The 24,077-nt window shown below is 57.2% G+C and overlaps 4 protein-coding genes across 5 annotated transcripts in view; 3 read left to right on the top strand and 1 right to left on the bottom strand.

Annotated features, from left to right (window-relative positions):
- The window catches only part of ARID3B (AT-rich interaction domain 3B), a 31,748-nt gene extending 31,292 nt beyond the window's left edge, over positions 1-456 (bottom strand). The window contains exon 1 of the mRNA XM_038185119.2: positions 311-456. The gene's annotated coding sequence lies outside the window, so the exon portion shown is untranslated. The remainder of the gene's footprint in view (positions 1-310) is intronic.
- A 71-nt stretch (positions 457-527) lies between these two features.
- Positions 528-2,951, top strand: LOC101792739 (actin, cytoplasmic type 5). The gene is made up of 2 exons (XM_038185122.2): positions 528-656; positions 1,382-2,951. Exon 2 carries the CDS (start codon positions 1,393-1,395, stop codon positions 2,521-2,523), a length of 1,131 nt encoding a protein of 376 aa, XP_038041050.1. The 5' UTR covers positions 528-656; positions 1,382-1,392; the 3' UTR covers positions 2,524-2,951.
- A 901-nt stretch (positions 2,952-3,852) lies between these two features.
- Positions 3,853-8,264, top strand: UBL7 (ubiquitin like 7). Its single transcript, XM_027466304.3, has 10 exons — positions 3,853-4,199; positions 4,577-4,696; positions 5,099-5,181; positions 5,299-5,383; positions 5,774-5,831; positions 6,035-6,168; positions 6,543-6,592; positions 6,977-7,144; positions 7,278-7,400; positions 7,723-8,264. The coding sequence occupies exons 1-10, from the start codon at positions 4,016-4,018 to the stop codon at positions 7,858-7,860; spliced, it is 1,143 nt and encodes a 380-aa protein (XP_027322105.1). The 5' UTR covers positions 3,853-4,015; the 3' UTR covers positions 7,861-8,264.
- Positions 8,265-11,841: 3,577 nt separating this feature from the next.
- SEMA7A (semaphorin 7A (JohnMiltonHagen blood group)) overlaps positions 11,842-24,077 on the top strand; it is a 29,292-nt gene continuing 17,056 nt past the window's right edge. The window contains exons 1-4 of one of the 2 annotated variants that reach the window (XM_027466306.3): positions 11,842-12,271; positions 13,372-13,481; positions 14,914-15,004; positions 19,453-19,624. In XM_027466306.3, coding sequence (XP_027322107.2) covers positions 12,035-12,271; positions 13,372-13,481; positions 14,914-15,004; positions 19,453-19,624 — 610 coding nt within the window. In that variant the 5' untranslated portion in view covers positions 11,842-12,034. The remainder of the gene's footprint in view (positions 12,272-13,371; positions 13,482-14,913; positions 15,005-19,452; positions 19,625-24,077) is intronic. The other variant, XM_072043370.1, reaches the window with a different exon arrangement.

The raw sequence follows: 24,077 nt of genomic DNA, 5'->3' as shown, positions 1-24,077 counted from the left end.
CCCGCTGCGGGTTTCACCGCCCGGTTTAGGGCCTGGCACCGTCCCGGTGACCCCCCCCCGGCTCCCCACACGCCAAATTTCGGGTGGATTTCCACCAATTCAACCCCCCCGGCGCGTCCCAACGCCGAACAAAGCCCCAACAGCCCCCAAACCCCGCGGGCCCAGCCCCGAGCCCACCGAGGGGGGGGGGGGAAGGCCTCAAACCCTCCCCCGGGGCTCCCCCAAGCCCGGTCCCGGCGCCCCCCCCGCCCCCCGGCGCTGCCTCCCCGCGGCCCCCGGCCTCCCCCCCGGGCTCCCCGGGCTCCGTTACCTGTGGCTCGGCCCGGCCGTGCCGGCTGCGGCCCCCCTCACGCTGCCGCCCGGGCCCCGCCCGCCGCCGCCACCGCCCCCCCGGCCCCGGGCCCGCCCCGCCTCAGCCCCACCGGAAACGGGGCCGCGGGGAGGGGGGGGGGCGGTGCCCGGCCCCGGAAGCGAGGCGGGAACTTCCGGGTGCGGCCCCGGCAACGGTGGAGACCGGAAGGGGCGGGACGGATGGTGAGGGAAAGGTGATTCGGCCAATGGGACGGCGAAGATGGAGCGGCTTCCGGTTCCGGGGGTATAAAAGGAAGGGAGCGGGGCGGGGCCGGGCAGTCGGAGGCGAGGCGGCGGCGGCGCAGGTGGGGCTGCGGGGGGCGGCCTTGGTGGGGGGTACCGGGGGGGTGCTGGGGAAATAGGGGGCAGGGGGCGGCCCTGGAGGGTTTTGGGGGATGTGGGGAGGAGAAGGGCAGCCCCGAGGGGGTTTTTGGGGGGTAGGGTGAGGGGGGCAGCCCTTAGGGGTCTCTTTATGGGGAGGGTTTGTGCCCCCCGGGGGTTTTGGGGGGAGGAGGGGTGCTCTGGGGGGCCTTTTTGGGGTAGGGGGGAAAGAGGGGGTGTTATTGAGGGGTTTTGGGGTGGAGGGAGGTGGGGTGCCCTGAGGGTTTTCTTTGTGGGGAGGAGGGTGGCCCTCGGGAGGCTTGGAGTAGGGATGGGGAGAGAAATTTTCCTTGTTTTTCTTTTTTTTTTTTCGAGGGGTGTCCTTGAGGCCCTTTTTTTGGTAAGGGAAAAGGGGATGTCCCTAAGGTTTTTTGAGGGAATCAGGGGAGAAGAGAGCCTCCCTGGGGAGATTTTTTTTTTTTGGGGGGGTGGATGTTGTGGGTGGCCTGGCTCCTCAGGGTGTGCATGCTGTGCGGGGTTAGGTCACCCTGCTGCCTGTCTGGCACCCTCAGGACCCATCTTGGAGTCTCCTCAATGCCCCTTCTCACTCCCTGGCCCTTTCTAGTGCCCTGACCCCTCTGGTCCTTCATCACACAAGGGCAGGGCCCTTGCAGAGGTGCTCTGTGACCCCCCCCTCCTTGTCCCCCAGGTGCATTCAGCATGGCAGACGAGGAGATCGCTGCCCTCGTGGTGGACAATGGCTCAGGCATGTGCAAGGCGGGCTTTGCGGGGGACGACGCTCCCCGGGCCGTGTTCCCCTCCATCGTGGGGCGCCCCCGGCACCAGGGCGTGATGGTGGGCATGGGGCAGAAGGACAGCTACGTGGGCGACGAGGCGCAGAGCAAGAGGGGCATCCTCACCCTGAAGTACCCCATCGAGCACGGCATCGTCACCAACTGGGACGACATGGAGAAGATCTGGCACCACACCTTCTACAACGAGCTGCGCGTGGCCCCGGAGGAGCACCCGGTGCTGCTCACCGAGGCGCCCCTCAACCCTAAAGCCAACCGGGAGAAGATGACCCAGATCATGTTTGAGACCTTCAACACCCCGGCCATGTACGTGGCCATCCAGGCCGTGCTGTCGCTCTACGCCTCCGGCCGCACCACCGGCATCGTGATGGACTCCGGCGACGGCGTCACCCACACCGTGCCCATCTACGAGGGCTACGCGCTGCCCCACGCCATCCTGCGCCTCGACCTGGCCGGCCGCGACCTCACGGACTACCTGATGAAGATCCTGACGGAGCGAGGCTACAGCTTCACCACCACGGCCGAGAGGGAGATCGTGCGGGACATCAAGGAGAAGCTGTGCTACGTCGCCCTGGACTTCGAGCAGGAGATGGCCACGGCCGCCTCGTCCTCCTCGCTGGAGAAGAGCTACGAGCTGCCCGACGGGCAGGTGATCACCATCGGCAACGAGCGGTTCCGCTGCCCTGAGGCCATCTTCCAGCCCTCCTTCCTGGGCATGGAGTCCTGCGGCATCCACGAGACCACCTTCAACTCCATCATGAAGTGCGACGTGGACATCCGCAAGGACCTGTACGCCAACACCGTGCTGTCGGGAGGCACCACCATGTACCCGGGCATCGCTGACAGGATGCAGAAGGAGATCACGGCCCTGGCGCCCAGCACCATGAAGATCAAAATCATCGCCCCGCCGGAGCGCAAGTACTCCGTCTGGATCGGCGGCTCCATCCTGGCCTCCCTCTCCACCTTCCAGCAGATGTGGATCAGCAAGCAGGAGTACGACGAGTCCGGCCCCTCCATCGTCCACCGCAAGTGCTTCTAGAGGGGCTGCTGGCAGCCACCTGGGGTGCCCCCAAACCCCCTGCGAGGAGGAGGAGGTGCCGCAGGTCTTCGGGGAGCTCTTCCTTCGCTTCGGACCACTCTTGTTTGACTGTTGGTGTCCTAATCCGGTGAGGTACCAAGTAGTAATGAGCAGTAAGCATTTTAACGGCCCTGCCACGATTCGGCCAGTTTGTGACTAGAGGTTTGGTTTTGTTTTTAGCAGAGGAAGCGCAGCGACCCCTCAGGCTGAGGTTCAGGGGCTGGTGGCTCCTCCTGGTAGCTGTGCTGAGGCTCTGAAGGTAGAGGGAGGGTTGTTCACGTTTCCTGTGTAACACTAATAGGATGACACTAAAGTAGGCTCGTCACCTTTAGGTTTGTCACAACTGACTTATTTGTAGGAAAACAAATAAAACATTAGTCTTAAAACTACGCAGTGGTATTTCTTGCCTTCTTTGGAGGGGGCTGGGTCTCCTTGCTCCAGGTGCTGGGTAAGGCTTTGCACTCGGGCTGAACCCTGCGTGTCTGCAACTCCGAAAGCAGAACTGGGAGCGCCGCTGTGCAGAGCGTGTCGTGACACTGTCTGAGGCACGAGCCATTTAAAGAACTGTTAGGAAGGAAAACTTGCCTGGTATGTGGCTCTTGCAGCCTTTCTGGACTTTCATGGTAACTTGGCTTTTTTTAGAACATAAACAGCCCTTCCTGTCAGAAAAGCGAGCAGGCTGGCACAGGTTTTGGGGGCAGAGGAGCAGCTTCTCCTTTTTTGGGATCCCATGAGGAGATGGAGCAGCAGATGCTCCTGAAGCTCCATTAGCCTGGGAAAGTCGACTTGTTTTGCTGTGGGAGGGTTGAGCTGCCCTACAGAAACTCCTCCTCAGCAAGAAGAGCTGGGGGAAGGACAGAAACATTTAATTCAGCGCTGCTGACACAGAGGCAGCCTGTGCACATGGGGAGGGGAGCAGTGGGGATGCCTCCCCACAGGCTGCCAGCCCCCAGGACAGCTGCCCTCCTGCCGAGCCTTGCTGGGAGCGAGGGGCTGCTCCTGCCGTGCTTCAGGCCCTGCTGCCAGCCCCCCGTTTCCATGCAGCCCCCTGTTGCCGTGCGATTCCCCCCCCGCCGGGAGGCGCCGCGGGGCCGCCTCCTCCCCCCGCGCTCTGGGCGGCAGAAGAGGCTCCTCGGCCCTCCTCCCGCTTTTAAACCCCCAGCCGGCCTCCCATTGGCTCTCCCTCCCACCTCCCCCCTAAACTGACCAATCAGCGGAGCCTCCCTTAGCGGACTACACTTCCCAGGGCTCCCCCGCGGCGGGGCGGGAGCGGCGTTTCCGTTTCCGGCTCTGTGTTGCCGGAAGAGAAGCGGCGGCGGCGGCGTGTGAGGGGAGCTCCGGGGCCGCGCTCGGCCGGGACCCCCCGGAACCCCCCCAGACTCCCCCCGGGGAGCTCCGGAGCGGTTCCTGAGGCGTTCGGCGGCCTCGCCCCGCGGTTGGCGCCCCCCCCGGCATGGCGCTGCCCGAGTGGCACATCGCCGTGAAGCTGGCGGACCAGCCGCTGGCCCCCAAATCCATCCTGCGCCTGCCCGAGACGGAGCTGGGCGAGTGCCCGCTGGGCGGCTGCAGCATCTCCTGCCTCAAGCAGCTCATCACCGGCCGGCTGCAGGAGTCCGTGCCCGACCCCGAGCTCATCGGTAGGAGCCGGGCCGGGGGGGGTTGTGTGAGCGGGCAGGTGCTCCAGGGGGGTCCAGAGGTTCTGCTGCAGCTGTCTGAGCGCATTGTGGGGTCGGTGCGCTTGTAAAGGAGACTTTTGGTGTAGTTTACTGACACCAGCGTGTCTGCGGGAGGGAGCTCAGCTCTTCTAAAGGAGGCAGTGAGAACATATCTGTGAATATCAGCTCGGATTTCCTCTCGTTTTTCCTGTCATGATGAAGCAGCTCAGCGGGCAGGGCGTTATCCTTGTAGGCAGGGGAATGTCCCCACACAGTTCTTGGTTCTTAAGGGCTCTGAGCTCTTTCTGAGCACGTTGTAGGTGTTTGTCTTGTCTTCACGTGTTTTTCTCTTCCTCTAGATCTGATCTACTGTGGCCGTAAGCTGAGGGATGACCAGACGCTTGATTTTTACGGCATCCAGTCGGGCTCCACTGTTCATGTGCTGCGCAAGTCCTGGCCTGAGCCTGACCAGAAACCAGGTGAGGAGGAGGTGGTGTGTGAGGAACAGCCCGGCTCCTCTTGGGGATTTGCTTCTGGGAGACTGGTGCAGGGTTTGGGGGCGGAACCGACCTGTTTGTGCACTCCACCTGTTAAAGCAGCAAATGGGGTAGGGTTAGGGAATGAATCATGTCACGGGGCGAGCAAACATCCCTGCCTTACGTGGGTGTGCTTGATTTTAGGGTGTTGCCAGAGAATCAGGAATGAAATGTCTCCATACTCTAGGTTGAGGGGAAAACCAGGCTCGCGTGTGCCTAATTGTAGAATGAATTGTGTTAATTTAGGGCCGTTACCTTAATACGCTTCCTCCTGTGCATGTAGGAAGGTACATTTATATATTTTTGCATGCCTGGGAGCTGGGACTGCTGTCTTTCCTCTCTCAGAGCCCGTGGATAAGGTGGCAGCAGTTCGGGAGTTCCGGGTGCTTCACACTGCCCTGCACAGCAGCCCTGCCTACAGAGATGCGGTGAGCGAGGCTGCACAATTTGTCTGGCTGCCTTTTGTCTGTCTTCCTCACTGAAGAAAGGCCCTGAGTGGGGCCTTGTTGCATGCTGCTGCTGATCCCTTCTGATTTCTCTGGCAGGTCTTCAAAATGCTGGGGAACAAGGAGTCGCTGGATCAGATCATCGTGGCTACTCCTGGCCTCAGCAGTGACCCAGTTGCTTTGGGTGAGTCCAGACGTCACCCAGAGGGTCTGAAGGAAGCCAGATAAAGATGGCTTCAGTATAAAACAAACACTTTAATTCAAGCACTAAAATAAACTCTTAAAGAGTGTTTAATTCCTGACGTATGGGATGGGGTCACAACTTCTCGCAGCCAGCTGGGTGCCAGGGTTGATCCTGCTAGGGAAGCCCCATCCCGGGGGTGTGGCTGTGATTCAGCCTCTCTCTAGGAAGGCACAAAAGGTTTCAGAGAACAATAATAGGGTGCTTACTGTGTCTCTTTGTGACTCACTCGCTTCCTGAAAAACAATTAATTTGTTTTCTTCCCATGATTTAACCGGCTCCTGTGGATTTGTATCCTGTCTCGTACTGGTCATGTCTCCTGGTCCCTCCCAGGAGTGCTGCAGGACAAGGATCTCTTCTCAGTGTTTGCAGACCCCAACATGCTGGACACGTAAGCTGGTGCAGTGACTGGGCTGTGCATTTGTTGTGCTCCTGTTTAGTACTTTTCCCACCCAAACGGGGAGCATTTTGCTGCTGGGCAGCCACAGTCAGCATCTGAAGTGGTGTTGGCTTTATAAATTTCTTTGCTAGTATCAAGCTGCTGCTTTCTCAGCCCCCTCATGTATGTGATTTATTTTCCCCCTCTCCCTCCAGGCTAATCCCAGCTCACCCTGCCCTGGTGAACGCCATCGTGCTGGTGCTGCACTCGGTGGCGGGCAGCACCCCGCTCCCCGCCCCGGAGACATCCTCCCGAGGCATGTCCTCCAGCTCCTACCGTGACATGCCAGGTGTGTGCAGCCTGCAGGCTTCGTCTGCAGGGAAATCCTTGCTGGGGCTGATGCAGAGCCTTCCCCGGGCTGGAGGCAAAAGAAGTTTGGGCTCCTGAGCAAGGAGGAGCGTGTGTTGTGGTTTGCTGGGTTGTGTCGACAAAGGCTGATCTCAGCCAGGGCAACCTCAGAGCCTCTCCTGGCCACACACGTGTAATCTCTGTGGGTAGCAGGGTGCTGTGAGCTCTGTTTTGCACAAATTAGGGGCTTAACCAGTGCCTTAGCTGGGGCTGAGCCTGGTCCTGTGGCCAAGGCCTCTGTGGGATTCTAATTTGGTGCCCAGTTCCTGCCAGCACCTAGTTCTCTGCATCTGGTGATTCTTCCTTCTCTTGCAGGTGGCTTCCTGTTTGAAGGTCTCTCCGATGACGAAGATGACTTTCACCAGGTAATTGGCAGGCCAGGTCAGGTGGGGCAGCTGTTTTGGGCTTGCTTTATGGGTTTAACAGGTAGCTCTTAAAGACTTTAAAGGTTTTCTCTCTTATCTCAAGAACAGCGCGAGATCCTCTGCCTCACGGTGGTGTTGGGAAGATAAATATCTTTTGTTTTTCAGCTGATGGATGAAATATTAAAAGGCTTATAGCCAGTTCAGCAGCTTTAGAGTAGTTGGGTTTGGAAAAAAACACGGCTGATCGCCCGGTGTGCTTCTTTTAACAAGTTCCACGTTTGAATTTTGAATACAGTAGAGAGGAGGTCCCTGGGAATAAGCACACGAGCTAGGCCTTAGTGAGACACGGGCACTGACACCAGAGGTGCTTTTCTCTCCTTGCAGAGCACGAGGTCAACGCCGTCCAGCAGCACCTCTGGCTCCCGCCCGGCTTCCCTCGGCTACTCGGGGGCTGCAGGGCCCAGGCCCATCACCCAGAGCGAGCTGGCGACAGCGCTGGCACTGGCCAGCACCCCGGAGAGCAGCTCCCACACGCCTACCCCTGGCACCCAGGTACAGCAGCTGGGGGTGTCCTGCACTGCAGAGGGAGCCCTGCTCAGCTCCGGGAGCCCTCTCGGTCTGGGGTCTCCTCCAGTTGGGCTGGGGGAGCGCCCCCCTGACCCCTGCACACCTCATCTCCTCCTAGGGTCACTCCTCTGGGACCTCCCCGATGTCATCCAGCGTCCAGTCGGGGACACCCATCACCAACGACCTCTTCAGCCAGGCCTTGCAGCATGCCCTGCAGGCCTCGGGGCAGCCCAGCCTGCAGGTCAGTGGCTCAGCCTCTTCTTCTGGGGACCCGTGAAAGCTCTGCGTGGCGTTGGGTGCTGCGGGGTGGAGGTGGTTTTTCCAGCTGCCTTCTGTGGCAGGACAGTGAGCTGGAAGGGAAGAAGAGCTTGGAGGAGGCGCAGCAGAGCGATGTTAAAGGGCTGAGTGGGATGGGAGGGATGGGCTGGGGGATTTGGGGTATGCACTTGTGAGTCAGAGAGGTGGGAGAATCCGGCGTGGCAGAGGGGGCTGTGGGGAAGGCTGTCGTGTTACTGCTTGGCCTCTTGCACCTACCCTTGGCTTCTTTTGTTTCCTGTCCGTAGAGCCAGTGGCAACCCCAGCTGCAGCAGCTGCGAGACATGGGCATACACGATGATGAGCTGAGCCTCCGGGCCCTGCAGGCCACTGGAGGGGACATCCAGGCTGCCCTGGAGCTCATCTTTGCTGGTGGGGCTCCCTAGCTTTGGGCAGGACCGGTGTGTGGCACCGTGACGTTCCTCGCCCTGGGACTCGGCCCCACAGCTCTGCTCTGCGCCGGGGCTGGGAGCTGCTGGGGCTCAGCTCCTGTCCTCACAGGTGGGCTGTGCGACCCTGGCTGAGAGCACTGAGGCTGCATCCTCCAGCTCCACTGGTAACCTCCCTCTGGTCTCCCCCTTCTCCCTGTTCTGCCCGCCAGAGATGAGACCTCAGAGCTCTGCTCAGCACTCAGGGGCAGCTCTCGTGTGCTGGGGGATGCTCTGGTCTGGCAACACCCCCCCCTGCCTGCTGTGTGATCCCTGCCTGCCTGGCGTGCCTCGGTCTTGTCTCGTTCTGTCCTTGTGGTTCCCCTGTGTCTGACTGCATTAAAGGGACTGTGTTCACCTGCCTCGTGTTTTGGGTTGTCATCCATCCCGGGGGGGTGTGCTTGTTGCAGCCTGGCTGCAGTATGGATCTGCCTGTTGTAGGGTGGCTGTGTCGGCAGAGGGCACTCCCCTTACAGAGCAAAACGCCTCCTCTGTGTCCCTTAGTTACTAAGAGAACGTTGTGCTGGGCGTGAGGCTTAACCTGCAGCCCTCCTCCTGTGAGTTAGGCCTGTAAAAACTAATTGTGCTACGGGTGCTCTCAGAGAAGTGCCACAAAGGAGCATCGCATCTCCTTTTCGGCACAAGCCTCTGTTCTCAGCTGGTGTCAGCTGTTCTCAGCTCTCTGGTGGTGGCTGGTACAGTCCTGCACGGCGCTGTGGTGCAGGAGTTCACGGCCACCAGCAGGTGACAGCAGGAACGTGACCAGCAGAGGGTTGAGGCAGGTGCTGCCTGGGAGAGGTGCGTTGTTTCTGACACCCCAGGTTACTCTGCGGGGCTGCAGCTGGTGTTTCCAAAGTGGCTTCTAATCCCTGGTGCCCCGTTCGAGGCACCCAGGACCTGCAGTGCAAAGGCAATCAAACGATCTTGCCTGTAATTAGCTAATGGGAACTGAGATGCTGGAGCCAGAGGCAGACCTGGCTTGGCTCTGCTTGTACCATCAAGGTTAATAAGGCGTGGAAATGGGAACTGGTCTGCCCCAAATGCTGCAATATGGCAAGAGGGAGGCTGAAAGCAGAAAACAATCCATTACCTTCCGGCCACCTGCATGGCTCTAATTTCCAAGTGCTGTCATTGTTTGCTGATAGTGTCAGCTATCACCAGCCATGCTGGATCATTCTCTCCAGGACAGCTTATCAACTGATAGATTTAATCCCAGCTAGAGGATTAAACCTCCCAGGAGGGAGGGACTGGCTTTGTTTTTCAACGTGCAGGCGATAAGATCTGATGGCTATCGTAAGGTCAGGTGGCTTTCCTGCCTCGATACACCCTTCCTGGACACGGCTCTCACCACCTGCCTCGGGAACCCCCTCCAGGGGATGGCTGTGACTTCACGTGGACAAGAACAGATTAACTGGTTCCCATCCCTGGTGCCTTCACGCTTTGCTTTGCTGGAATGGGTGGCATGTGCCCGGCATCCTCCCGCCCTTTCCCGCTGTGAGATGAGCCCTGCTGTCAGCCCCGAATCCTCCTGAGGCGAGCTGGGGATTAGCTGTATCACAGCTGTCGCGGCGGTGCTGGAGCTGGGTGTCCTGAAGCCCCCAGACCCGTGCACGAGTTGCTTTGGGACTGGGGCTGGCTTGTTTGCTAGGCTGTGCCCTGTCAGTTCTCAGCACAGACTGGGAACAGCTCGGGGCTGTTGGTGTCCCCACTTTATTCCTTTATCTTCCCTTGCTATTATGATTTGATCTCTTTGACCAAGGCTTTGTATAAAGCAGCTTCTTTCCATTATACGGGCTGTTCCTGCTTTCCCCCGTGTTCCCAGATAGCTGAGAATCGCCTGGAGGTTTTGCATAAAGAGGATTTCTATTTCTTTCGCAAATCATGTTACTTGGCTTGGAGCACCACATCAGACGCGTTCCCTGCCTGAAACGGCTACATAGCAGAGAACTTGGCACTGATGTCGTTCGCACCCGACTGATGCGTGTGCTTCGCTTCCCTCATCTTGCCTGTCCCTGCCTAGAATAGAAATGTTCGGCAGCCAGGCGCATTTAGAGAGGCTCTGCCTGGCCCCTGCGGGGCTGCTGATGGAGGGGGAAGGACTTTGATGCGGGAGGCTCTTGGAAGAGGCGAGCAGGAGCTGCGAGTGCCTCATCCCCAGCTCCCCGGCAGCCAGGTGAGCGCTGCCTCCTCGCCTGCTCCGATTGCTGAGCGCCTCCTGCCCCCCAGCCCCCAGCTGAAAGCGGTGCTGTGTGCAGGGGAAGCTCAGCCTCAGCCCGGGGGGAGGCTGCAGGAGGTGGCGTGAGGTCTGTCTGAGCCTGTCCCGGCCCCTCCAGCAGCTGGAGCCCTAAACTGGGTATGAGGCAGAACTGGAAGGACTGGGAGATGCTGATTCTTGCTGAGAAAGCAGCTTGAGCGAGGCACCGACTTGCTGGAGCTCAACAGATTGTGCTCTTTACGAGCAAGTTGCAGCGAGCTGCCTCCCACCTGCCTGCTCCCCGCGGTCCTCCCTTGGGGTCCCTGCTCCTGTCCCAGCACCCGTCACAGCCTCAGCGCTCAGCCTAACGGTGCAGCCGGTCCCGTAGGGGCTCAGCTTGGCCGTGTTGTCCCTCTGCTGCCCCATTTCCCCACGTTTCGGCCATCAGCCAGCGCCCGTGGGCTGAGCGTCTGAGCGGCTGTGCGGTGGGAGCAGCTGCAAGGTGTTTGCTGAAAGCATTTGGCTGCCCCTGCGGGAGGGGTGGAGGTCAGGCCGCAGTTCCCCGACGTAAGTGCTTTCATTAGGGACTTTCTGCTTCTGACATCAAAGAGAACTTTTTGGTTCTGTTCCCACCTAACCTCGCTGTGGAAGTGCCGAGGGAAGCGGCAGCAGCGGGTGTTTTCAGCAGTAATGGCAGCAGCTGGTCCTGCTCCTGGCTTCTGCTAATCTTGTTATTTGTTCCACCGCCTGACCATCAATGCCGGCGTGTCACGGGCACCTGCAGGGGCTGGCAGCTTGGCTGGGACGTCGGCTCTTCAGCAGATGAGCCCTTCTCTTCTACTTTAGCCACCTTGATGGCTTTTTTTTGGCCTTGTTTCTTTTTGCCAAAGGCAGCCCTGGGCTGGCTGTCTCCGCGAGGAGCAGAGCGGTGCTGTGGGAGGGTGGTTCTGCAGCAGGAGAGGAGAGCTGACGAAGCAGAATCTCCCAGGCTTCACATCCATGACTGCTTCTGCTGTACCCCAGCCTGTGACTGCCCACCCTCATCTTCCTGTGCTTTCACAATGACTCTGGAGCCTTCCCCTGTGTGAAAATAACCAGCGAGATCTCCACCAGGAGCAGACACTGACATTTAAGGTATTAAGTCTCTTAGGTGCGAGCATGCTTGGGTGGTTTGTTGGATCAGATCTGAAACCTCCAAAATTCTGAGCTCCTCATTTCGAGCTCCTCAGCCTCGGTTTCTGGCTTCATGTGACTAGGCTGAGAAAGATTTCCCCTCACCCTCCCATATGCCTCTGTGATATTTTGGAGTGAGTGTTTCTTCTGTGCTCCCCCAGCCAGCCAGGCTCGGAGTGTCCCCTGCTCGCAGGACTCATACAGGGACACGGGGCTAAAGGAGCCCGATAACCAAACCCGTGCTTAGGGAAGGCAGCCAAGCACCTTAAAACAGCATCGCCAGCTTGGCCCACAAAAAAATGTGGGGCCAGATCTTGCCCAAACCGCTCCCAGAGCTCTCATGTCCTTGGGAAACGCCGCGGTCTTAGGTTTGGGTTCACGGCTTGCCCCGGTCTCCCGACTTGGTCTTACTGAAGTGCTGTGCTGGGAGCTGGAGGGCTGCCTGCCAGAACATCCCTGCTCGCCGTGGGTGTCTGCTGAGCTGGGGAACGCCATCCTCTGCTCCCCACGTCCCGATGCAGTGTGGGGTGCACGCCTCGGCCCCCCTGCTCCACTCGGACATTTCTCCAGCGCTGCTTTGCCCAGGGTGCAGCACCTTGTGCAGACTTTGCCAGGGAGGGAATAACCTTGGGCAGCCAGGCAGGAAACATCCATGTCGTGAGAGGCAGCAGCAAACTCCTGTCAAGGCCTTTGTCTAAGGGCTGGCTTTATTTGCAAAGGGCTTGGTGGTTTCCTGGCTCGTTTCGGCTTTGTTCTTGAGACGGAATGCTAAAGAATCGGGAAATACAGAGTTGTTTTTGGTTTCTCTTCTTGTTAGCTTTGTGCTGCTCGGTGAGCTCGACAGTCTCGCCGAGGAGGCCGAGACAAAGGGAAGAGGGGCGGCAGGAATTGCTGACTGCCACGAGCTATGGGACTTCCTTGGCAATAATGAAATCTTGGTTTCATTCTTCCTCACGCAGGCTTTCCGGGAAAGAGCTGGTGGGGCTGCTGCTCAGGAGTCAGGTAGGAGTCAGGACGGGCAAGGTGCCCCAGCAGCACGCGTCCTGTGAGCAGGTGGGACTCAGCCCCTTCCTAGCATAAGGCAACGTTCTTCTTTAGGCATGGCAGGAGGGGACCTCCGTGGCTGTAATCATCCAAGCGTCTTTTTAGGGAACTGTGCTCGGTGCAGCTCAAGTCCCCGTGATGCTTACCGGGGAACAGCACAGTAAAATGTTTGAGTGTCAAAGGCCGCTGGTTCTATTTTAGCTCGCTGGAAGCAGAAGTATGCTGAAAGCGTCACACCATGAAACGTATTTCCTAATATTTACTTCTGTAATTATAAATATTCTAATTTATGGATGGAAAAGTTTACAAATAGCCCTCGCATGTCATGTGTGCAGTTCTAGTTCTGCTTTGGGAGGTCGATCGTAATTAGATTACGGTAAACAACAAGCGAAGTTCAAAGGGAAGAAGATAAACATTCCCTGGGCCTTCCTTGGAGGCCAAGGTGCTGACCGAGCTACTGGCTTTGAAATTGAAGCTTCCTGGCTCGTCTGTTTGAACCGAACCTGGAAACTTAAAAAAGCAATCAAACAAAACCCTTAGCAGTAGCGATAATAATACAAAAAAGAATCCCTGTTAGGGGGAGCCCAGGGTTTTGGGGGAGTGTTTCTGTCCATACAATCTTTCTGGCTGGCTTCTGGGAGTTGCAGGCTGTCAGCAGGCAGAGCAGTTGTCCTGAAGTAATTTTGAGACATCTTTTTCCTGAAGCAAACATCCTCCTGATTTAAAAGCACGATCCGCTCGGTTCTGCAGGGCGCATTAGCTCAGGTATTGAGTTTGAGGAAGAAGCTGGAGAGCTATGGAATTCCTCTCCGGGGGTGATAAAAGCATTTGGGTTGTGCAGGAGCAGAGCCAGAATTCCCTGACTTCCAGCATGGCCAGTAACACAAGCTGCAAAAAAAAAAAAATAACATTTGAGAGCAGAGTGAGCAAAGAAAGGCCCACCTCTAGGAGATTTTCCAGCATCCACTGGTCCCAGGCTCAGAGGCTTTTAGAGCCAGAAATGGGGGTGTAAATAATTAACAGGCCCCACTGAACTCTTCTTTTCTCTTTGAACGCAGAAGCTGGTAGCTCCCGTGTCACCCTGCACGAAGGAGAGCTGCAGATTGTGTGAAGATCTGACCCAAGAGAGCACTCAGCAAGTTGAAGGAGGAAACAAGGAGCACCAAAGGTAACTGCTTGTATGTCCGACTCAAGGGGTGGTGGTGCTGTGGCAGTGCTAAAGCTCTGAGGTTTGATTTTTGGCTGCCTGGAAACAGCCTGGGATTGTGGGCACTGGAGCGGCAACAGGTGATAAGGAGAGCTGGGCACTTGAGGAGAAAATTGCCATTAAATCCGTAAAGGAGATACTGTTGCTAATGACAGCGGAGCTCTGTAATCCCTCAGCAATGCTCAGCGTGCTACCTTGACGTCCCGCAGAGCAGCCTTCGAGCCCTTTGCTTCTGTGTTAATTGGGCTGTTTGCCCGCAGCCCAGTTCCAGGGAAGAGGAGGAGGCTGGCCGTCCTGTCCCCGGAGGATTCCCCGTTGGGGCGCAGCTCCCTCTGATTAAATGTTTCAAAAATGCTTCCCAGAGGATCTTCGTTATGCATAATTGGATCATTGCGTGGATCCTGCCAGCTGGTGTCTGGCTGGGCACTCGGATGTCCGTTTATTCTTCCTCCACCTCATTTTCTTACTCTTCTCTTCCTTCCTTCCCAAAGGCTGTGACTTGGTCACTTGGGGCTTCCTCCAGTTGCTTTCCCAAATGCGTTGTGTGGGAACATTGTGGAGCTGTAGCAGCCAGGAAGCAGATGATGGGCGCGCGTCCTACGCAAGGCAGGGCAGATGGGGAGTAGGAAGACAGGGGAGCTCTTCCCTTTGACAACCTTTGACAGGGCACGGGGAAAACAAGTCAAAAAGGTCGAGCTCGTGGTGAGATGCTGAGCTGTTCCCACTCTCCTGCTGGAAGAGATGGTGGATCTGGAGAGAGAAACCAGAGCATCTGTGGTGCCGAGCCTTTGTGCGACCAGACAGGCTCTGAGTTGAGAGCCAAAGACGGTGCTGAACTGCTGACTGCCTTCTGCATCGTTTGGCCCAGGGTCCTCGAGCAGAGGCCAAGATAGGAAGGAGGATCGGGGGAGGTAGAACATCTCAGGCATCTCTCAGTTCCTGGCAAGACAGAAATAAGTGCTTAAACGTACTCGAACACCAGGTCCACTTAATATCCTTAAATTAGTTTTCTTTCCTGAGCAGCCTCCACATCCTGCGTGTCTGGCCAGCTTGTCAGAGACTCTTGGGGTTTTTTTTTCCTCCAGCAGTGCTTTGAAGTGACTTCTTGGGGGCCAGGTGATCTGCACTGATTTCCCAGAGAAAAAACATAGACTAAAACCCCAACCCGTGTTATGGCAGGGGCTGGGGGAGCAGATTGTGGAGCGGGAACCTTAACTTGGGTATAACTAAGAGGACTCCAGGGGTCTAATAGGGCTGATAAAGGGCTCTGCTAAACTCGTGTATGGGGCGGTGGGTGCCAGACCCTTAGGACAGACCCTTTCAAAGCAGAATTGGGAACTGGAATTGCTAAGGGGTCTGTTTGCCAAGTGCTGAAACGCAGCCATTCCTGCAGGAGAGCACAACGCAATGCTGCCCTGAAACCCAGGCTCTTCCAGGAAGCAGAGGAGCGCAGCGTCCAAAAAAAGAAATGCCAGGAGCTGCAGGTAAGCCAAACAGTCTGCCCTGCAGGGCCCTTGCAGGAAGACAGAGCTGGCACGCTGCGCAACGTGAATACATCAATATGCAGCTCTCGTGGTGGAATTGCAGCAGATCAATCTCACCAAAGCAACTTGTTTGTTCTTTTTGTTTTAATTCCCTTCCAAATGGGAAGGACCGTGCACTGCGTCAAAGGAGGTGATTCTCCTGCTGCATTCGGCGTTGGTGCAGCCTCACCTTGAATATTGCCTGCAGTTCTGGGCTCCACGACAAAAAGGATGGAAGCATCCTTTTCAAAAGGACCGTCCTGCCAAGGTGGTCCTTGGAAGCATCCAGAGGAGGGCCACAAAACTGGTAAAAGGTGGGGTGGTGCCAGCCTTGGACAATGCCCTCATGAATCTGCTTTAACTTTTGGTTAGCCCGACGTGCTCAGGCAGTTGCTCTCTGAAAGTCCCTTCCAACTGAACTGTTCAGAGTTCAATTAACTGCCTAAAACCACTTCTGAGGGGCATGCACAATCTTGGCAATCTGAGCAGGAGATGTGTTTCTTGCTGTTTTGCTTCCTGCCTCGTCAGCAGCTCGCTGAGCTGCTCGTCAACAGCACTGCTTGTTAGAGCACTGGGCATCGCGTTGTGACACATCTGCCAGACAAATAGCTGCCTTTTAGTGACGAGGCCGAGGTGTGCTTTGGGGTCACGTAGAGCTGAGCTCATTTGTGCCCGTTCCTGAGGCAGGACCCCCGCCAGCTGCTGGGTCAGTGAATAGCGTCGTGAGGCACTGGGATTTCTTCAGCGAGGGGACCTGTGCTGCAGAAGGGAGAGCACCGAGGAAGGGACAAGGCAGCTGGGTTTGTGGTGCTCTCCGAGGAGATAAGCAGGAGATCTCTCTGCCGCAGGCTTCCTTTGGCAAGTTAAGGAGTAAATTTATCAGAGCAAAGCTGCCCAGGGGCACGTGGTTCCTCCGCTGGCTGATTTTAAAGCCCTGGGGTGGCACATGGGGACTTCTCATCCCTTCGGTGACCCTTCCTAGGGTGGGGATATACCAACCGGTCCGGTCCAGCTTCAGGAGGTGGAGCAGAGCTCGCATCAAAACAGGGTGCCAGAGAGATAGAAGTGAGGGCTGCAGCTTTGGAAGGCGGTGGTTGTGGTTGCCCCGCTGGTGACCGCTGAGGCTGTGTGGAAGGAATGCGAGTTGGATGGTTTGTATGTTTTGAAATCAGAATGTGGCAGCTTGCTGGTAAGTGATCCACTTTACTGCTTTTCCATCTTGATTTATGCAAGAACTACAAGTCCTGTAGGTCAGTGCCAAGAGAAACAGTGAGTGGAATTTCACTTTTCTCCTCTTCAAATTCTTCTAAGTCTACCTGCTGCCAAAGGTGAAGTGCAAGGGGTAAAACGTAGCAGCTCTGGTCTTCCAAGGCTCTGCAATGGTCATTTATAATCGTGTCCCGGCCTCGTGGGGCATCAGCCCATCCAGCAGCAGGGTCTCTGTGCCAGCACGTGCAGATTATCAGTCCTGATCTCATCCAGGGAGGGAGTGTGGAAACACCTGCACACATCAGCAGTGACCATCCTGGCGAATGTCCTCAGCCCTTTGTGCCCCATTCAGAAAGCTGCTCCTCTGGTCTTTTCTGAAGCTGTCACAGCTGATGGCAGCCAGAGATCGAGCTACGCCTGTTAGCTTTCTGGAAGAGAAGGCACAGCAGAGAGAAGATCTCACCTGGTTTTCACGGCGATAAGCAGCTCTGCGAGCTTGGCTGCTCCTCCAGCCAGCCTCAGGCACTCAGCGTTGCTCCGTGCTGCTTCGTATCTCTCTCGGGGCAGCCCTGCCTTCGGGTGCCTTATAGGTGGGTTATTTTCTCCGTGCGTGGCACAGCGTGAGGCTGCTCCCTCCAGCCTCCAGATCTCATCTGTATGCTGTAACGTCCTGTGCAGGCTGGGTGTTTGTGCATGTGAGTCAGGCTCACCCCAGCTGATCACAATCGTGCTGCTGCACTGGGGGTGCTTGCAGGGAGGAGGAGGAGGAGGAGGGATCCTAAAGGGAGCTGCAGCTGCTGGGGGGAGCAATAAATCCTTGGGGTGAACGCTCGCTTTTAATGGGGACTGTTGATTTAAAGAGAGATGTAATCAGCGTGTTGGGTGGGATGCTTGTGTATGCCTACGTGTTCCACCACATTTTTTTTTCCTTTGCTGGCAAGCTGACCCGTAGAGATGGCTTAGCAGCTTTGTGTTTAACCACGTGTGATCTCCTGCAACCCAGGGGCTGAGGACAAGCACCCGACTGTGCTGCCTGCTGGGGCTGGAACTGGCCTGGCCTACCCCAAGACCTTTCTCCCGGGGATTTGTCAGCCTTCCCCTGTCTCCAGGCGTGGAGCCCTGACGGTTACGATCCAGCACAGGGATCCCACGTAACAGGAGCCTGCAGCAAGCTGTCTGCTGAGTCTTCTGCTCGGCGTGGGTGCTGCAGCATCAGTCTGAATCCAGGGCCACAGCGCGGTGGTGCTCAAGGGGTGGCTCAGCCGGTGGCACGGGAGATGGAGTGAACGTTTCCAAACTCGTGGGGGAGTTGGAAGCTGGATTTTGTACACAGGAGCATTGTCTGTAGCTGTAGGTGGGGGAAAAAAAAAACACAAAACTGTAAGCTCACCATGCAGGGTACCAAGCTTTGTTAGTCAGAAGCAAGGCAAAGGGCAAAGCAAAGGATTTACAGCTCTAATAAGGCAGAAACTCGCCCAGTTCATCTCGGAGCAGAACCCCTCTGTGTCACCGCGTGGTGACTTTGTTGAGAGTGGGAGTTCAACGCCAGTCTCCCGGCCCACCAGCTGTGTCGGGCCGCGAAAGACAAAGCAGATAATGTATGCGACTTTAATAGGGTAGCCTAAATTTGGGGTAGGTACAACATGCCAACTCCCTGCGTTTATTAAGGAGCCAGCATGAGCTGTACGGCTTTGGCTGGTGGTTCCTGAATGGTGCCCTGATGTTTCTTTTTCACTCCTGACTGTGTGAAAGAGCCTTAATGGATTACACATTTTTCAGCAAGCCTTCTCTGACCTTTACTGCACGAAGGCGAGTGCGAAGGGGGGTTAGCACCTCTGGGGTCCCTGGGGTGGGTGAAGAAATACCCGCTTCTGGGGCAGAGTGGGCGGTTGCCTCGATGCGAGCAGCAGTGCAGAATGGTTCAAGGCTGGGAATCACCATGTCCAAAAGCGAAAAGCCAGAGATGATCTGTGTGTTATCACGCCGTAATTACCCAAGCAGATATTTGGTTAAAGAGAGAGCTGAAACCCCATGCTTAAGCTTGGAGGGAAATTCCTCGGGGTCCTTACAAATTCACAAGCAGCTGGCTCATTAATTTTTTTTTGCTTCCTTCAGAATGCCCCCTCGCCCTGCCGCTGTTCATCTCCGTCAGGTGCGGGGCGGCCCCGGGTCTGGCTTCAATACGGACTTTGAAGAGCACAGCTGCATCTCTCAGCCCTGCGACTTCCCCACGGGGCTCTCCTATTCTGCTCACGTCCGACCTTGCTTTCCTTGTGCGTAATTCCCTGCTCTTCTCATTAACAACCCTCGCAGCGCTCCACAAAGGCTGTCAGCCCGTGCTGGCCTCCTGATGGCGAGAGGAGGTCTGGCAGAGCACGGTGACGTCCCTCAGCCCCACGGCCAGGTGTGCCTGGCATCTCCTCCTTTCGGAAAAGGGGAGCAGAACGGAAGCCAGGGCAGGGTCCTAGGGAAGGGAATGTGTACTCACCGCGGCTCGTAGGAGGATTTCGTACACTCAGTCACACCCACGCCCTCATCCAAACATGTGTAAGCTCCGGGATGTGAGTTTGACTGGTTTAGCAAGGATCACTGACACCAAGGGACGCTGTTGTCGTGTCTGGTATTTGTGTCAGGAAGAATACCAGACTCTTGATGACAGATTTTTGGGTCATCCCGTGTGTTATTAGGACTGAGGCTTTGTTATTGTCTTCTCATAGCGCTAGCAGCGAGAAGGCTGATGCGTGAGGTCTGCAGGGCGCTCTGTCCATGAGCTGTCCCTGCTGCAACGCCAGAGCACGGCGCTGCTGGCTCCACGTGTCCCCTAAATACAGGAGCAGCACCCTTCGTTAGCAGTGCTGCAGCCTCGGGGGCTGCTGTTGCTTCTTGTGCTTTCTCATACAGGTATTTTCATTCTTACTTCATTTATACCAACTTCAGCGTTCCTGCTATGAGCCTCGTCGCTTTCTGAGTTCACTGCGGGCTGTGTGCCAGCTGCAGCTTTTTCAAGAGGGCGATCGAAGCCGTCAGACCCCCACCTTCCCCTCCCAGAAGCGGGGCTGAAAGACAGGGGGACCCAAAAACTCCAGCAGAGCCTGAAGGGACCAAGGGCTCAGGATCCAGCACCAGCAGAGTCGCTTAAAAAAGAAATCGAAGGCCACGCCTCCGTACAATTCATTGGTTCTCCTTCTCCATTGTATAAGGCACCCGATGCGGCTGTCAGCTTCACAAGCTCAGGATCTCGGCTCGCCGAAGCGCTGAAGATGGCCAGCAGGTCCCTGGTGGCCCTCCTGGCGGCCCTGTGTGCCTGCCGGCTGGGGGTGCGTGCGGCGGGGCGCTCCAAGGTGAACCCCAGGATCATCACGGCTCCCCAAGGTGAGTCCTGCCCCAGACGCAGCGCCGGCGTGCGCAGCTGCTGGCTGCTCCCCGTGCTGGTTTGTCCCCTCTTTGGAGGGCAGTCGGGCTTTTCTGCAGTGCTTTTGTCTCCTCGGGGGGACGTGGGGCTCTCGCTGAAACGCCTGTGATCTCTGGAGGGGCTTCTGGTGTCCTTGGTAGCTTTTGGTGAATTTCTACAGCCGCCTCGCTGCCAAATCCTTTCCTTTTTGTATTCTAAAAGCGTTTTGCTACAGGCTGGCTGTGTTAAAGGCTGTCAGAAAGCCCATGTCCTGAAACAGGCAGAGTAAGCGTTTCCTCTAAGTCACGGGGAGAAATGGAGAAGTGTCTTTCCGTGAAAGTTACATTTCTAATTAATCCGGCTTGCTCACCCTGCTAGCTAGCCGCACGTGAGTTCGGTAACTAAACATTTACCGAGGGTCTCTGTCCTCAGGGGCACATATATCCAACGGCAGTGACACAGGAGGACGGGGCTCTAATGCTAGCAGACCTGAACAAAGAACTGCTTTGGAGGGAGGGGGCTTACGCGGAGAGCGCAGCCCGAGATCCATGCGTTGAAAGGAGCGGGGTAGAGCTTGCTGGTTTTATCACGAGCCTTCCCAGCTCTTTGAGGAATACCCTCCAGGGAGGCTTTAACAAAAGACCCCGTCTTGTCCCCGGTGGTTGTGGTGTTTGTCTAACCCCGGGGCTGAGCTGAGCTGCAGATCTCATGCTGCTCTGCAGCACAACAGCTCCTCTGTGCGCAGAGAACTTCAGAGGACGCGGATTTTCTGTGCTTTCTCCTGCACCATCTGTTATTCTTCTGCCGGGCTCGTTTCTGCCTGGGATGAGGGGCCAGGAGCAGAGGGAAGGGCCGGGGGTGTGCGGGCAGAGGTGGCATCTAGCTGTCAACCCTCACGCTGGAAGGGAGAGTGGCTAAAGGTTGCCATTAGTAACGCCTCATTAATTTCATCCCCGGGTAAATGAAGCGGGGACAAAAGAGACTGGTGCAGAAGTGGAGCCGGAGGATGGGGTCACGCATTTCTCGGCAGGAACTTCCCCTGCCCCGCTTAAGGGAAAGGAAAAGTTGCGTTGCTGCTGGGTGCTGGGGTTGGAAACGCCCGTTCTGGGGTAAAAGTGGGCTTGTGGGGGGGGGGGGGGAAGTGGGCTCGAGGGGTTCCTTCCCACCTGCTCTGTGCCGCTCTTGGCGTGCGCGCACCACGCGCTCATTTGGCCTTTCCGAGCATCTGTGTCAGATGGTGGCTTCCCTGACATTAAACGCAGCGAGGAGCTGGCGCCGAGGAGCACCGAAGCCAATTAGCGCTGGGATGCTTCCCTCGGAAGGGATCAGCTTGTGCTTTTCTCTGTGCTTTTTTTTTTTTTTTTTTTTTCTGTGAAAAAGCTAAAGTGGGACACGACTTCAATTAGGGAGCTCGCAGGGGCAGTGTGCGGCACGCTTGCTGAGAGTCACTCGTGGGGCTCGTGTAACGGGTCGCGTTGTGCTCGGTGGCACCTCTGCCCTTTGGCCTTGACCCTGGGCTCTGCAGGAGCTGGCAGCTCTTTAGGTAATTAAATTTCTTACATGCCATGGCCCAGCGCTAGCACCAGGTACGGAGGATGGAGAAATTCCCTCCTGGCACTGGCCTGAGCCCAGCCCTTTCCAGGAGGGGAGGGTAAGTGTGCAGCATCCCTCCCCGGGCTGCTGCTCTGGGGGAGAGAAGGAAAATGGCACTGGGAGAAGCTGCAGCTGCCCTTTCCTCTCCCAGCCCCTGCCCTGCTCCCCTTGTCGTTGCCCTGCAGGGTCTGGGGACATCCCTGGCCCCGCTGCAGGCAGCCCCGACCCCTCTCTGCCGTTTCACCCCGCGGTCCCTCATTGTCTGATTGCCATGGAGGAGCTAGGTGAGGTGACATTGTGTGCTGGCAACAGAAAGAAAAGGCTGCTGGCTTCAGTGGCACAAGCCAGAGCTCGGCTCTGAAGACAAAGAAACCGAGTTGGCCTGCCTCGGGGTCGGGAACAACCCGGCCCTAAGTGATTCTGCAGTCCTGGGGACGGGGACGTGGCTGGAACAAAGTGTGCTGCAGGTCTGCCTTTATCTCTCCTGGAGTGCTCTGCACATAAACCCAGCCCTGACGCTCGGACAGGGCGCCTGCTCTGCATTTATTCTCCACTCCTGACTCTGTAAGGCAGCGCAGGACGGGGCGAGGCAGGGGCACGTTTTCCCAAAAAGCAGCGTTTAGCCCCGAAGGCGGTGGGGAAGGAGCTCTGGCAGCAGCCAGCGCAGGTGGCTGGCTCCCATATAACGCTGGTTAAGCAGTTCTTTGAAAGCACGTCTGACTCTGCAGGATTTCTTCCTCTTGGGGAGAAGGCAGAGCAAAGGGCTGAGGTCAGCTCCTGACCAGGGGTCATGTCTGAAGTGCTTCAGATCCCTTTTTCTGCTGGGGAGTTTGGCGCCTTCCCCTTCGCAGCTCACCCGGCATGGGCTGGGGTCTGCGGTGCCACGTCCCCGATCCGCTGAGATCTGCGGGGTGGGGGCGAGTGGAGCCTTAGCAGCCTGTGCTGGTGCAGAGGCAGGCGTATCAGGCGAGAACACGGTGTGCAAGGTTACGTTTCCTTCTGTTTGTCCTCCCCGGCTTTCCCTAACCAAACAGCGGCCAGCTGGGCTTTGTTTGGAGAGGTGCACGCAGCTCCCACGCCGAGCTCCTGCTCACCAGCCCTGGTAGCAGCGCTGGGCAGAGCTCTCCGGGTGCCAAACCCTGCGTGGAGCGGGGAGGTGGCCCCCCAGGCTGCTGCCTGCTGACCGGAAAGTCACCGAGCATCGGGAGAGCCGAGGAGCGCAGCGAGGAGCCCGAGGGCAGGGGCAGCCAGCTCCTCTCACCGGGGGTTCGTGTGGCACCAGGAAATCATTTTTAGCCACCGCCACTCTTCAGCCTGCCGTGTCCTGGCATACCCCTGCATGCACAGACCTGAGAGAAGCTCACGGCCCTTCTCTGGCTCCCTGCTGCAGTCACACCTTGGGGTGGGCTGGAGGCTGATCGACAGGCGAGGCTAACGGGGCTTTCGGGGCTGGAGGGGACTGGTTTCGAGCTGTTCCATAGCTCGCAGGAGCGAAACCGGTGTTGCAGGGCAAGAGGGAGATCGTACAGTTGACCCTTGGCTGCCTCAACCGACTTGAGGAGCTGGGGCCGGTTCAGGAGGGCTTAAATTAGAGTTCCTGGAAAAACCCCGCGCTGCCCCTAGTCCAGAGGCTGTGCCAAGCCTCAGCTCAGTGGGCTGGGAGGAACGCTGCCAGCAGCGAGTGCCCCTGCCTCCAGGAGCTCTTCCAGGAGCTCTTCGTGCCTCCTCGTGCCTGCAGCTAGCAAAGGAAAATAAGAGCTGATGGGGGACGGAGGTAAGAGGAGAGATGGCAGTGCCACCACCAGCTGCTGCTCCGTGGTGCCACCGCTTTCGGAGGTGCCACGGTCCCAAGAGTGTGAAACATCTTGTAGGGTACTGCTACACCAAGCTCTCGCAGCATCAACATTTCCAGGAGAAAGCTTCTCACTTTCCCAGCAGTGCTATTTTCTGCAGCCGGCTCGTTTTCACAGGGTGGGAGATGCTGGTATCATAAAATGTTGGTTGAAAATAATTTCTTGCTCTTCTGTGCAGATTGGAAAAAAAAAAAAGACAAACAAACCGAGTGAGTGAATCACAGCCACCTCCTGTTACCAGAACGTGACACAAAACCAGCAGATACGGGCAAACTCATAAAAAAAATAAAAAGTTGTGGCTGCCTCGCTGCAACGCTCGGGGCTGGGCCAGGGCCAGAGCCGCAGCTGTGCCAGCCCTCAGGCACGGCCAGGGGCAGAGCTGGGGAAAACGGGGCTGGGAACCCTTCACAGGTGATATAGTCCAGCTCCGTGTCCTCAGGCAGTCCGAACTAAATATAAACTTCAAGGCAGGATGCTTTTTAAAGAAGCAGGAAGGCTGGGATTGGAGCTGCAAGAAAATTGCGCATTGTGCAGCTCGGCTCAGCTCCGTCCTGCTGAGCCGCAGCCTCTGGAGCGGAGCTATTCCTGGGTGCCCCAGAAATAGGACTTGTTTCTCCTGTTCCTCATCCTCCCCTTCTGCTTTGCTGTGCCAGCTCCACCCGGCGTGCCCGTGTCCGGTGTGTGCGGGGAGGCAGGAGGAATGCTGCCAGGCTCACAAACACCTCCTGCAATCTCCGTGAGTTTCCGAGCAGCTCCGGGATGGAGCAAGAGGTACTCTGTGCCCCTAATAAACCTCATCCAGCCCTTAGCAGAGCTCTGGTTCTCTGCTGCTCTAACCACTCCCAAACCTGCAGCCAGTTGTCTTGGCAGCCCCCAGCAGCTCCGACTCTGCTTAGACTGGAGGGAATTGTTTGCCTGCGTTGGCCGCGGAGAGGAGCAGGTGCCACGGGCTGGAGGAGCCGTGGGAGTTTCCGTGCTGAATGTTTGC

The sequence above is a fragment of the Anas platyrhynchos genome, chromosome 11 (assembly GCF_047663525.1).
Source record: "Anas platyrhynchos isolate ZD024472 breed Pekin duck chromosome 11, IASCAAS_PekinDuck_T2T, whole genome shotgun sequence".
Taxonomy (NCBI): domain Eukaryota; kingdom Metazoa; phylum Chordata; class Aves; order Anseriformes; family Anatidae; genus Anas; species Anas platyrhynchos.
Note: the sequence above shows the minus strand (reverse complement) of the source record. Positions and strands in the feature narration are given on the sequence as shown.

Coding starts and splice junctions, on each gene's coding strand:
- LOC101792739 (XM_038185122.2), top strand. CDS start 1,393: ATGGCAGACGAGGAGATCGCTGCCCTCGTGGTGGACAATGGCTCAGGC.
- UBL7 (XM_027466304.3), top strand. CDS start 4,016: ATGGCGCTGCCCGAGTGGCACATCGCCGTGAAGCTGGCGGACCAGCCG. Junction 6,593..6,976: donor ACGAAGATGACTTTCACCAG/GTAATTGGCAGG, acceptor CTCTCCTTGCAG/AGCACGAGGTCAACGCCGTC. Junction 7,145..7,277: donor CGCCTACCCCTGGCACCCAG/GTACAGCAGCTG, acceptor ATCTCCTCCTAG/GGTCACTCCTCTGGGACCTC.